Source organism: Candoia aspera, chromosome 1 (assembly GCF_035149785.1).
Source record: "Candoia aspera isolate rCanAsp1 chromosome 1, rCanAsp1.hap2, whole genome shotgun sequence".
Lineage (NCBI taxonomy): Eukaryota > Metazoa > Chordata > Lepidosauria > Squamata > Boidae > Candoia > Candoia aspera.
This window is the reverse complement of record NC_086153.1, coordinates 228,471,483-228,484,998: the sequence shown is the minus strand read 5'-3', so window position 1 is coordinate 228,484,998 and position 13,516 is coordinate 228,471,483. Positions and strand designations below refer to the sequence as shown.

The following is a 13,516-nucleotide window of genomic DNA, read 5'->3' as shown; positions in this document are numbered from 1 at the left end:
CTGACTAGTAGCCCAGTATCCTAGCAGATACTATTGTTCCTGCTATGAAAAAAAGTTTCAGATCTGTGCTGCTTTGCATCTCCTATTACTTCAACTGAATTCCCCGAAGGGACATATTCTCTGGCAGCCTGTGGAAAGGGAGAAACACACACCCCTTCCAATGAATTTGCATTATTCGCGGAAACTAGAGAAGGGAAGATTTTGTTGTGGCCTGTGGCTCTAGATATATCCATGGTGTTTGGAGTACTTGGAAAAGCAGGATATAAAGCTACGGAATCCGTCAATCAATAGATGAGCTCAGTGTTGTTGAAGGAAGCTCAGAAAAAGACAGATTCTAAGCAGCGCTTCCCCATTTCCCCCCCCCCCTTTTCACAATCTCGTTAAGAAGGAAAAAACAGGAAGGCCGCCTTCACAGTATTGCATCCCTCTGGACGTAGCCGCCACTGATTGGCTGTGGAGCAGATCGCCCCGGGAAGGGGAGGGCGGCTCTCTCCTTGCCGAAGGCTGGCTTAGGCAGAGGCGGGGCTGCCAGTGTTTTGGATCTCCCGCAGCGGCAGGGGGTGGACTGGGTGCCCATCGAAGCCATGAGCCAACCCCACCGACGGAGATCTGCTCGCTCGAGCCGAGGCTGAGCAAATCCGCAAACCGACTTCTGCTCGGAACTCGTCGCACCAAGTAGTGGGATGCAACCGCGGCAGGGGAAGCAAACTACAGAGGCAACAGACTTGTCAGGGAAAGTGAAAACGGGTACAAGGCTCAGCTTCCTCAGGATTTGGGAACCCTACTTTCTCTTACTTAATGCTGAATAATAGTAACGCCTCTCCCCCACACGCTGTCCCAGCTCCCCGGCTTAGTAGAGTTTCACCGTCCCGGCGGTCCGCTTGTCACTCGGAAACTACCTCTTTCGCCTTAGATCAAACGCTGCGCCCGAGTCTTTCCGAAAGTTCCCGATAGCTAACGGATGTATCCGAGACCGGATACGGGGAAAGACGAGTACATCCGGAACAAGGCGAACGAAGTTCGGCAATCCAAAACGCACGAAGACTACATTGAAGCGGGATCCGGTGAGAAGCTATCATGGCGGACCAGATCGCGCAGCTCCGAGCGGATGGGATCCAGAAGCGGTTGGTGCAAGAAGGCCGGGGACCGACGCCTGAGTATCAAGATGGTACCAAGGTGAAAAAGATCGGGCACGGTTCTCAGAAATAACGGAACCGGGCCGACAAACGCGCATGCGCCAACGGAAAGGAAAGAGTTACTGGCTGGACTAAAATGCGCGTGCGCGATGGGTTGTGGACCTGGACGAGTGGGGACGAAGGGGGCGGAAGGTCTCTTGAGCGATATGGAGCGTTCGATGCCGATTTGTCTCCTTCCACTCGTTAGCTTTTTTGTTGTTGTTTATTCGTTCAGTCGCTTCCGGCTCTTAGTGACTTTATGGACCAGCCCATGCCAGAGCTTCCTGTCTGTCATCGCCACCCTCAGCTCCCCCAAGGATGAGTCCGTCACCTCTAGAATGTCATCCACCCTATGCCTACGTAATTTACGTAACTTATGTAGGCATAGCAAAGGAGTGGAAGGAGGCAAATCGGCATTGAACGCTCCATATCGCTCACGAGGCCTTCCGCCCTCTTGGTCCGCATTTGCCCAGGTCCACAACCTCTCAGTGTCATCCCAGTTGGCTAGCGAGAATAGTAGTTCAGCACATTTAGAGGACACCAAATTGGGGAAAGCAGGAGTAAGCAAGGGAGGTTTTCCTTCCTGTAGATAGAAATGGAGAGTCGTCAGCCCTTTTGATGTTGCTGGACAATTCCAGCATCCCTCACCAGAGGCCCTGCCAGATGGAGCTGGTTAGGTTTACAAAATTAGAAAGGCCACAGGTGGCCCAGCACCAGAAGGCTGCCCCTGCTGAATTTAGGAGGGATTTTCAGGTCCCTCCTAAATTTTCATCTGGCTGACCTTGTCTGGGTTTGGATGCTAAGCTGCATTGGGCCTGGTTACTGCTAGGACGGAAGACCCCCCCACCTCCGCCAGGAGGATAAGGGCTCTAAACCAAACTGGGAAGTAAAAAAAAAAAAAGCCTGGAAGAAATTAGTGGCAAGCCAGTTCTGTCACATGACCAAGAAAATGATGGATGTAGTCACCAAGAGTCAACCTCAATTTGAAGGCACATTTACATTTGTTGTTTGTTAATCTCAAAATCATTTCATACAGGTTAGCTTCCCTTTAGTTTCTTCTTTGCATGCACATCTAAGTAACTGAAATATGAGCTATCTCCAATCTCTGGTATGACGGAGTAGGCATGGGCACCCTGCCTCGGTTACATTCCAGTGTGTATTTTCTTGAGATCACGAGGCTAACAGGAGTTGACGATTCTTTAAGGAGGTGCTGACTGGTATGGGGTTGCAAAACTATGTCTGCTTTGAAGCATCTTTTCAGCTTTGGAGCCAGAGCGCTGCACAATCCCAGTAATGTTGTCACCTTCACCAAATGATCTGTGTCTTTGTGATGTGGCCAATTCTATATTAAGGCAACATCATTGAACTCCATACTGGAAACGAGTTAAAATACCTGACATAGTCTATTCTGGTAGATCAGTGGTGGAACTTACTCACTTGCTCTGTTTCTGGTTCTCTTCAGGTTACCTTCCACTATCGCACAATGCTTTGCAGTTCGGATCAGAAAGTACTAGATGATAGTCGTACTCGGGACAAGCCTATGGAGCTGATCATTGGCAAGAAATTCAAGCTGCCTGTCTGGGAAACCATCTTGCACAGCATGCGGGAGGGCGAGGTGGCTGAATTCTTGTGTGACACAAAGGTATTTCCCAGGCCAGCTTTTGGGAAGAATCTGGAGAGAATTCGTACAATCCTAGAATGTAAGGTTGGGAGGGGCTTGGGGATCATTTAGCCTAACCCCCTGCCCAGTGCAGGAATCCACTACTGCAGCACCCCAGACAGATGGCCATCTCAACACCTCAGTGAAAGAAATTCCATGTCACTGACAGTCTGTGCCACTATTGAACTGATCGTACTGTTAGAAAAGTTTCCTTGATGTTCAACTGAAATCTACTTCCTTATAATTTAAACCCATTATTTCTTATCCTGGAACAGCTCTGAAGAACTTTGCCCCATTTGCTGCAGGAGGATCCTTCAGATGCTTGAACAGCTATCAGATTTCCTTACAACCTTCTCTGGGCTAAACATGTCCACCACCTCCAACTGTTCCTCATAGGTTTTTCCTTCCAAGCCATTTATCAGCTTGGTTGCCATCTTCTGGACACCCTTGTTTGTCAGGATCCTCCCTAAAATGCAGTCCCCAAGAGTGGACACATCATTTTAGGTTTGGTCTGACTAATACAGAATAAAGAGGAACAGTGACTTCTTTGATGTATGTATACTTCTTTGTCCCTTACAGAGTAAAATGATGTAAAATCTATATATGCAACTTTGCCCCTTACAGATTAAAATTGTGCAAAGGAAAGCAGCAAGTTCGTTAGCCTGCATGGTGTACATGGAATTACAGTTTTGCAGTACAGAACATCAGTGAGTGTTAGAAGTAGGGAAAAAGCCCCTTCCCAAATTCTTCTGTCGTGGCTCAGGCATAAAGGGACCTTGATCTGGTGTTGACTGTGGCATGAGTAAAGGAATGCTGGATTTCCTTCTTTCAGAACATGCACATGCCACTCATTTTTCCTAATTGGGGAAGTAGATTTATTCCCTCTTGACGGTGCCATTTTTCTCCCCCTCTCCTCCTTCCCCAGCATGTGGTCTTATATCCGATGGTGTCCAAGAGCCTGAGGAACATCGCAGCTGGGAAAGATCCACTGGAGGGACAGCGACATTGCTGTGGCATTGCCCAGATGCACGAGCACCATTCGCTGGGTTACCCAGACCTTGATGAGCTCCAGCAGAACCCCCAGCCCCTCATCTTTGCCATTGAGGTGCTCAAGGTGAGGGGGAAGGAAAGGTGAGGTCCTCTTGGCTAGACAAGAATCAGAAGGGTGATCAGGCTGCACATGTTTGGGAGTCTCTTACCTACACAAGTATATGGCTGCACAAAGCAAGGAGAAGGCAGATGCCTTCAGACAGAAGTTGGGATGGCTGTGGTGTGGCTTAGTCTTTTTCCTGGCACAGGCACATGAGAGAATTCTGTCATCTTTTCAGTGGGTCTCATTTTAAGGGAGAAAGGCAGCATGCTTTTTGCCATCCTACAGAAGGAAAACTGCCTGAAGTAATGCAAGTCCTCCTTTTACCCTGCACCAACTTCTTCAATTTTGTCCTGAGACAGCTTTTTAATTATTTTACCCATTTGTTAGATACAAACATATCTCACCTTTCCTCCAGGAGGTCAAGGTGGCATACCCAGCACTCCCATGTCCCATTTTACCCCACTAAAACTTCCCTGTGAGATAGGCTGGGACAGGCCCAAGGTCACCCAGGGAGCTTTTGTGGCTGAAAATGGACTTAAATCTTGGTCTCCCCAGTGCCAGTCCAATGCCTTTCCCACTCCATTGCACTGGTTCTCTTCCAGTACCTTAGAGCCTGGGGTGACCAAAAGCAGGCTGGTTCTTAGGGGCCTGGTTTCTCTATCTCTGTGATCTAACCAAGCTTGTTGCCTTGTGCCGCACTAGGTGGAAAGCCCTGGCACGTACCGGCAGGATCCGTGGGCTATGTCAGATGAGGAGAAGATGAAGGCTGTACCTCTGATCCACCAGGAGGGCAATGAGCTCTACAAGGAAGGCAAAGTACAGGAGGCTGCTGCCAAGTACTATGACGCTATTGCCTGCCTTAAGAACCTGCAGATGAAGGTGACCGATGGTGTGGCTCCCCTGCAGCACCTCTTTCTAGCTGGGAGCTGTTTCACTAGGATACCATTCAGGGGGGCAAATGCCAAGTCAGTAAGGGATTTTCACTCTAGATTAAGCAGAAATCCTAACCCACTTTCATTGTGCAGGTACAAATGCAGCTAGTTAGGTCACGTTCATAACCAGCTAAAGCTTGGCCTGATGCAGGACAATTTCTTGCCCTTGATTCAACAAGTTCTCTGAGGCAGAGCTTCCATGAGACTTCTTCCTTTCAGTCAGTGGGTTCCTAGTAATGTAACGCTGGGTTTATTGTGCCTAAACCAGGGGTAGGAGTAGTGCTGTCTGTGATCACAAGTGTGCCTCCAGTTGGGCCCACCAAGTTCCCTATCCCACCTGAGTTTATGAAGATTATTCAGTTAAGTTGCCAAGAAAATTGGTATTCTGCAGTGTAAAGTGCATTATTGTTGTTATTAGGCAACAAAGCCTTTGGACCCAACAGAGTCCCTGGGATCGTAGCATCCTGGGTGGCTAATTTACGAATTCCTGGGCACCTCGATGGATTTGTTACCAGAAAGGTTTCCCCTGGCAGCTCTGTTTGAATGTATGTATCTATCACATATTCTCCAAGTTCCAGATGTGCCCTCATCTGAAAAAACTTGCCTAAATGCTTCTCCGCCTGTCCCACTTTCCACATATTCACCCCAGTAAGAAGGACCACCGCTAAACCATTTTTGCTCAACTACTCTGGGGTGCTCCTGGCTCAGTTCCAATTAGAGAGAGGGGTTGTGTACCCAAGTAATTATATCAAAGCAAGAGTACTCTTCCTCACTCCTGCAGCTCTATGACAGGATCTGAGGAGCAGCCAGTGTTCCCTCTGTAACATAATTTGTCAAGGTATGCACAATTTTCTCTTCATCAGGTCATATACCTGAAAAGGCTCTTGGGCCAAATTTGACGCGATGCTAGCAGACCCGTGTGCAGGATGAAATCTGCAGCTTGTGCTGTCCTTCCCCTCCCTGCAGAAATTGGCGTCTGAAATTGTTTTCCTCCTCATTCCATCTCAAGATGGGATGTAGTCCTTGTCAGAGAAAGATAGACTGGCAGTTTTGTGGTGGAAAGGTTTGGGTTTTCTCTACTATTTGCCGTATCGTCCATCTCTCTTCCCATTTCATAAGGACTTGGCCACATGTGGATTTGACCTTGCTGCCACCACAAGCAGTTCTGTCCAAGGCCAGCCGACAAGTGTTCTAGTCTGTGCCACAAGTCACAACCCAGACCTTTTGTGACCTTTCTCTTGTTCCATGCCATAGGAGCAGCCAGGATCCCCAGACTGGATCCAGCTGGACCAACAGATCACTCCTTTATTGTTGAATTACTGCCAGTGCAAGCTGCTGAGTGAGGAGTACTATGAGGTGCTGGATCACTGCTCTTCCATTCTCAACAAGTACGAAGGTAAGGAGACTTGTGCACTACAGAGGAGCTACGGTGTGTTTGAAGGGTAGAGAAGACCAAAGTGTGGCTGAAGCATCTAATGGGGAGGAGAAACATCAAGGCTGGAACTAGAGCAGGCCATTAGGTGGCCTTGGCATCAGGTGGTGGGGCCTGCCTGGGTTACTCAAGTGGCCACTTCCCCACCCAGATAACGTCAAGGCCTACTTCAAGAGAGCCAAGGCTCATGCCGCCGTCTGGAATGCAGCTGAGGCTCAGGCTGACTTTGCCAAGGTTCTGCAGCTGGATCCATCGCTGGCCCCAGTGGTAACTCGGGAGCTTCGGAGCTTGGAGACCCGCCTGCGTGCAAAAGACGACGAGGACAAGGTCCGCTTCAAAGGCATCTTCTCCCAGTAGTCACTGGACCGGCTGCTGATGCTTTTGCTCAGGACAGCTCTGGCTTTCCTATCGGAGCCCCGGGGTGAGGCTGTGTAAATGACATGTGTGGCTCCTTGTCAGGGCTAGTGTATCCCCATCCTCCATACCGATGTTGGAGGGATCCAGCTTTTCTTGCCAACAAAGGCTGTGCTCTCTGTGCCAATAGCACTATTTGCAACTGCCAAAGTATGTGAGATACGGCAGGAAAGCCTTTCTGATTCTCCAGGCCAAAGGTGGGAAGCGCACCCAGAATGTGTCTGCCAGTTAGGTGTGTGCCTCTTTCTCCCATGATTAATTTTTTCTCCTGTTCCTCTGCACATGGTGCCTTTTGGTCATCTGAGCACAAGGAAGGAAACTTTCTTCCTGGGCTGATGCATTATGAAAGGGCTGGCAGAAGCTACTGTCTGAAGGGTTTGCTTTGGATCAAGGCTTCTCTTCTCTTCCATTCCCAAATCTCCTTTCTGCTGCTGGAGGAAAGGCCAGGTGTAGGAGCATCTGGTCTCTAGAAACAGCAGTGGCTTCCACGTCTGAGATGTGGGCAAGAGAGAAGGGGGTTCCAGTAATGACAATGCTGAGAGGTGATGGCCTCTTGAACGTCTTCCCTGCTCCCTCCCTCCCTCCCTCCCTCCCTCCCTATGGAGTCATGCAAGTACGTGCACAATTTCAGTTAGACGTCCTTTCCCAACTCCTTGCTGCTGCTTGGCTGTGTGGGATTATACCCGGCAATTCCGCCCTGCCCCTCTCCTTTATAAAAGAAGCTTATAGAGCATCTCTGTGCAGGTTAAGAAGGGAACACAAAGCGTATCATATTTGAGAGGAAAGACAGTAGCTCACGTCTGCAGTGAGGTGGCTGTGCTGGCAAGCTGTTCTCAGCTCACCCCTGAGTAAAGAATCCTGTGCCAGCTGGGTGTGAGTTGAAGAGACACAGGTAGCTTGTCACCTTCCAGCCTTGGATTGGTGCTGCTGCTGCAGTTTGCCTGCCAAGGGACTCCTGAGCCCAACATTACTTGGGTTTGGTACATAAGAGGGAGAGTGGCCTAGTGGATGTTGCTTCCTAATTAAAATGGGCTGAAATCTCCCCTTCCTTCTCTCTGTGGAAGCTGTAGGAGCAAAGGTGATGTTAGCTCACCGCTCCCATCTATTTATTGGAGCAGCGTATTGTACTCCTACCCTCTCAATAGCCTCTGGCTGCTTTGGAAATCTCAGCCATCAAGTCATTGCTTCTTGAATGCCAACTTTCCTTCCATCAGTAGCAGTTACTGGCAAAGCAGCCCCGGGGCTTAGGTTTTGTGGCTGCTCCTCGTTCAAAATGTGGCCTGTTCTGAATGTTATCCTTCAGTAGAGAGAGGGGGAAGGGGGCCTGCAGTCCCAAGCCCTTCATACCTTTACAGAAACTGGGTCTCAACTTGGACTGCATAGTGGTTGTCAGTGCCTCCCTCAAAAAGGAAAGCTCTGTTGCTGAGTTCCCCCAGGGGGTGCTATGCACTGGCAGAACTGTGTGGGGATTACCTTGCTGGATTTATCCCTGTGGATGAGAAAATCCCCACTACTGCGAGCTGGGGCCTCACTACTGTTTGTTTTTGATGGTGCAGAGTAGTGGCTGAGAGTGAAGGTCCCACGCAAGAGTTAGGCTTCCTGGTTCCACTCCCCATTCCCAAGTAATGAAGAATAGTGGTGTTTTGCTGTTGCTGCTGGGGGGGCGGTTACCTTTCAACCCCTCCCAGAAACATTCTGTGGCAGCTTTTCGTTTAAGATCAAAGACTGGTTGGTGTGTGTGTGTGTATATATGGGTTGCAGCCAGGAGGCAGAGTGGAAAATGTTTCTTCATAAGACCAGAACAGGAATGTGTCTGGGGAGTGTAGCCTTCCATAACTGGGGGTTCTCTAGCTGAGTTTGGACTGCCTTTGGGAATCGCATCCTGAGGGCCCAGATGAGGAAGCTGGGCTATGCAGAGCAGGATAGTAATTTTTTTCTTCTTCCCTGGGGTGGATGAGACTGAGAGCTGTTTCCTATTGGCACCAGGACTGGGGTGTAATGTTGTTTCCTTCCATTCTGCCTCCTCAAAACTTCTACTGCCAAAGCCATCTGCGAGTCTCTCCAGATTAGCTATAGATCCACAAGCTTTCAATTCATCAATTTTTATTGCTAAAGTTGTTCAGAATTTACATCACCTTTTTTAAGGACCATGAATTTGATCATGTCTATGTGTGTTTCTCCTGCTAAATTGCAGGGGACTTCATCATGATTTAATTTTTACTTTTATTTCAGAGGCCCCCCAAGTTCAGATAAACTAATCTCAATCCAATCCATGGTTCCTTGGAAGAAAATAGACCTGGTTTCCCTGTGCATTTCCCAAGTGTTGGTAAAGCAATGCATTTGTTTAGCTAGCGCTGCTCTCCAGATGTTAGTTCTTGGCTGCTGTTTGCTGTGCCTTTTTTGTGAGCTCTTGTAGAATAAAAGGTATGCTTCAATAGCTTCTAGACCAGAGTTACCTGGCTGGGATGATGATATTGTTTGTGGGTGCATCTTCACAACTATAGGGATGGCCAGTAATGGAAACGAGAACCCATGGCCAAAGTGTTTCTCTTGTGACTGAAGACCTCCACATGCTAACAGAAGGTGACATGTAACTGCCCAGTTCAAATTAAAAGAATATTTTCCTCTTGGATATTATCTGTAGGGCTGAGACTATGTGGCTTCTTTAACAGTACGTTCCATCTCTCCTCTTAATAAACTAATTTGTCTTGCTTGATATTGTTGCCATTAGCAAAGACACCTTCCTTTTCCACAGGACTCTCTTCCTGCCTGCACATTCCTGCATCAATAGCAGTCTTTCAGGGAAAATGAGAGGCAACCAAATTAGAAGTGAAGTACAGGGGCTTAGATCTATCCAGTGCGTTTTGTGCCTTGCATGGCTTAGGAACTTGCTTCCCTGTCAGTTTAGCCTGGCACGTGCCTCCCAGGTGGAGACATGACAGAGAACACCAGGAGGTGCACATTCCCAGTATTGTTTTTGCAGCCTTGCCATTCATTTCAGTACAGTAGACTGTGACTGTCCACATTAAAAAAATCCTCTTGTGGAAGAATGATAAAGTTCTATTGTGATTTAATTGATTACAGTAGAGTTCTGTACAAAAAAATGTTACTGGAAAGATAATAGAAACTTGAAGTTTCTGGAGTGCTCATCCTAGGGCCTGTTTTATCTGTTTTGCTTTGAGCTGCCACTGTTAAAAGCATTCATAATATTCTAAGAACTTATGAAAAGATATAAAGGAAAGTTGAGACATGAATTAGAAGTTACAGTCCAGTTTAATTGGATGAGGCCAGATAAGGCCGATCTGTTCAGGAGCACAGATGGGGGTTTAGCAAGTCATATGGGAAATCAACATAAATATAGCATTTTAAGTAAGCATGTGCTAATCTTCTTCCCCTGGAAGTGATTGTTTTTTTAATTACAAAGACATGGCTGACCAGCATAGGGAAAGTTTCTTTAATAGCCTCAGCCAAATCCTGATTGCAAAGCATTTTCTATCAAATTTTAATTAGATGTAATAAATGTTTTGGAGTGTAAATGTTTGTGAAGAAGCAGTGTTAGTCATGAAGAAAAAGTCATGAGAAATGAGATATTTCATTACAATTCAAACCAAGTCTGTGAACAAAAACTAAAGGAAAATAATTACACAATCAATAATTTATTAAACCTCCATTTTGTAAAGCCAGTTACAAATTAAACAAAGAAGTGCAGAAACAAATCTGCAATACAATTAATGTCTGTTACGTTCCCAATTGGGTTTTAGCTGCCTGCAGCAACCCACGAGCCAGGATATAGCAGTAGTATTGCAGGTTCAGGGGAGCAAAGGAATATACTGAGGAGACTGATGTCCAGGCTTCCTCCAAGTGGTGCCCTCCACATGTGTGGAAACTAATTGATACACTCCACTTTACAACATGCCAGCTGCACCGACTGGAAATTCTCGATCCATTAGGAGGGCACTTGGTTGAGGAAGGCTGTCTTAGTCAATGTATTGGACCAAAAAATAAGATCATGTGTCTCTCTGTTCAACTTTCAGAAACTGAAAAGAGGCAAGAAAGGGGAACTGAATGGGGCTCAGCCTGGTGTTAAGGCAATGTCTATAGAGAGATGAATTGTGATGTTTAGGTCCAGCCTGACTGACGCAATTACCTTACATGCACAGAATATTTGGGGGTGCCCCTAATTGTTCATCCATTGTGGCAGAGAATCTCTCTAAAAAGATGGCAGTTGTGATCATGTTAACAGGAGATTTCTTCATGTGGTCATGGTCCCACATTTGCAATCCCAGGGACAGGAGGGGAAGGAAGGGAAGGTCACTGCTTGGGAAATCCTTTGCAAAGGTCCATTGTCTTTGGATTCTGGGAAGCCTGGACGTTCCACTTGTTAGACATTTCCAGAAGATGGTAACTGGATATCTCTAGTTCAGCATTTCTCAGCCTGGGGAACTCCCAAGAGCTGAAGTTCACACATTAGGAGGAAGCCCAGTTTGGGAGATGTTGCTTAGCTGTATTAGGAGTGGGAAACATGAGGATTTTCTGGGATGGGAAACATTTGAACCATGCCAGAAAGTAATATAAATGCAAGATTGGGCAGGGGCACACAATTCAAGAGTCTGGATGTCTCAATTATATTTAATAAAATCCTGACCCTTAAAACTGTGAAAGAATACTTACATTGGAACAGAGGTTAGATAACGTTGTGCTCTCCAAATATTTTGATTCTTCTTCAGTCCCAGCCACCATGGCCAGTAGAAAGGGACTGGGGGAGTTCTAATCCAAAGCATCTGGACAGCACAGGGTGGGCCAGATTTTCATACTTTGAGACAGGAGCTTCATCTTGTGCCCAATTTCTTCTATTTCTTGTTGCTACCAAACCCAGATAAATTAGATCTAAAGATAAATCTGTTTATTTTGCACAAATTGTATTGAGGGTTCAGAGCTTCTCTTTTCTTAGTAAGGAATTTGGAGTATTTTATTACAGTATTTCATTTAGGGTTTTTAAAAAATATTTTCAGTGCAAGTGAACCAATGCGCTGTTTTCCTACACAAAGCACAGTTAACCTTAGCCTGAGAGCATCTTTCTCCAGCCTGGCACCCTTTAGTTGTGTTTAGTTACAATTCCATCAACGTATCTGGGAGGCATCAGTCCAGAGAAGGATGTATTCAGGCTAAGAATAGAGTAGAAATCCATTCTTTCTGTCCATCTTAACATCAATTCTTCCCATTCCTTATATAAGATGGCAGTGCAGAAAAACAAACATATTAAAAATATGAAGTCCAAACTCCTTGCCAAGGAAGAAAGAGAGCTGCAGCATACAGGATACAAAATTGGACTTTATCCTCTGAATGAACCAGATACATGTTTTTCCATTAAGTGGCACTTCCCCAAACATGCAGCATGAAAAGTCATGAAGGCCTTGAAGAAGGAACAGTGCCATGTCATTACATTTATGCAGCCTTCTGACAGCTGATCTCCCATGTAGCAGCAGTCCCAAGCCTTGGTAAGTATATCCATGCCCACTGAACATGAAGTAGCTTCTTATAGAAGTAGTACTGAAAACTGATTTGGAAGTTTTAAGTCATCAACTTGAAGCCACTGGTGATGGTAACAGTCTTGCAAAGATGAAGTCTGTTCAGATGTAGCAGCTCATTCCTGAGGAATCACATGCTCCACCCAATGCAGAGCTAACAAAAGAACTTCCATTTCTTCCCAATGTGGAATTCTTGCTGGTACTAGCTTAGCAACTCTCCTGCTGCTTTTATTGCAGAAAAGGTCTTCGTATGATGCTCTTTTGGGCAAAGAAGGCTCTTGCTTTGCCCTTGCAGTAAGATCTGTCCCACAAGAGTGGGCTCAGGGAAAGCCCACATAAAACTGCCTCAGGTTTCTGGCCTGTGTGGTGGTAATTTTAATTATGAAAGCTCTGGATGTTCAACCCTATCCCTTTATGCATCTCTCAGGCAATATGCTGGAAGGAGAATTATGGAGTAATGTTTTCTTAACAAAAAGAATCTGCTACAAATCTGGCTGAGTTACAGCATGTGTCTTTCTCAGTGGCTCAATTAACTCTGCAAACCTAATCACCTTATCCAGATACTTGCATGGCTGTCCAAGCTGGTGGCTGATCTGATGCTACAGCATTTCTTCACAATCATGTTGATATAGGCCTTCATGATCTTAATTATTTCTCCTACCTAATGAAATAAGAGGAGAGGATAATCAGAACCCTTTAGGAGACTAGGACACCACTGTGGTTTCTCATAGTGTCCAAAGACAAGTTGAATACATGTTTTGCAAATCAACGTTACAGACCATGATTGAAATGTAAGCCTACAATGCAGAGTTTAGCATTCCCCAGATGTGCACTGATCTGTAGCATCCATAATTTCCAATAAGCATAGATAACAATTGTGCTGGCTGGAAATAATGGAAGATGAAATTCAACATACATGTAGAGGTATCAAAGTGGCTTAATGAAGTCATCAGTTAAAGCTTTCTGTTCCGATACTATTGTCGCTAAACTGTTTTTTGGGTCATTATTTTATTAGAATTCTATCTTCCTGCAAATTTTTAGTAAATGCTTAAAATGCCCATTTTAGAGCTTGAGATGAGATACAAATAAAGGTACAAAAAATTAATCTGTGTGGCTATCATCATCCTAGAAAAGGAATTCCTCCTCTCTCACAAATCTATTCAGAGAAAGCTAGCTATGGCAGTTTTAAAAGAAAAATTTTCTCACTGTTGCTTAAAGATTCAGAAGCCCTTGCTGATCTGTCCAAGATTACTCACACATATATTAGAAGGTCTTAGCCTGT

General features: G+C 46.0%; 2 protein-coding genes across 3 annotated transcripts in view; one reads left to right on the top strand and one right to left on the bottom strand.

Moving 5' to 3' along the window:
* Positions 1-906: 906 nt before the first annotated feature.
* AIP (aryl hydrocarbon receptor interacting protein) lies at positions 907-13,339 on the top strand. 2 transcript variants are annotated; one of them, XR_010066840.1, is made up of 7 exons: positions 907-1,176; positions 2,638-2,817; positions 3,761-3,949; positions 4,631-4,807; positions 6,115-6,256; positions 6,444-6,713; positions 12,160-13,339. XR_010066840.1 is itself a non-coding variant. In XM_063288970.1 (6 exons), exons 1-6 carry the CDS (start codon positions 1,078-1,080, stop codon positions 6,647-6,649), a joined length of 993 nt encoding a protein of 330 aa, XP_063145040.1. In that variant the 5' UTR covers positions 908-1,077; the 3' UTR covers positions 6,650-9,422. The 2 variants fall into 2 exon arrangements, 1 of the variants encoding a protein (XP_063145040.1); XM_063288970.1 differs by lacking the exon at positions 12,160-13,339 and having other exon boundaries at positions 908-1,176; positions 6,444-9,422.
* LOC134487271 (unconventional myosin-X-like) overlaps positions 10,347-13,516 on the bottom strand; it is a 112,243-nt gene continuing 109,073 nt past the window's right edge. Inside the window, exon 41 of the mRNA XM_063288969.1 lies at positions 10,347-12,895. Coding sequence (XP_063145039.1) covers positions 12,782-12,895 — 114 coding nt within the window. The 3' untranslated portion in view covers positions 10,347-12,781. The remainder of the gene's footprint in view (positions 12,896-13,516) is intronic.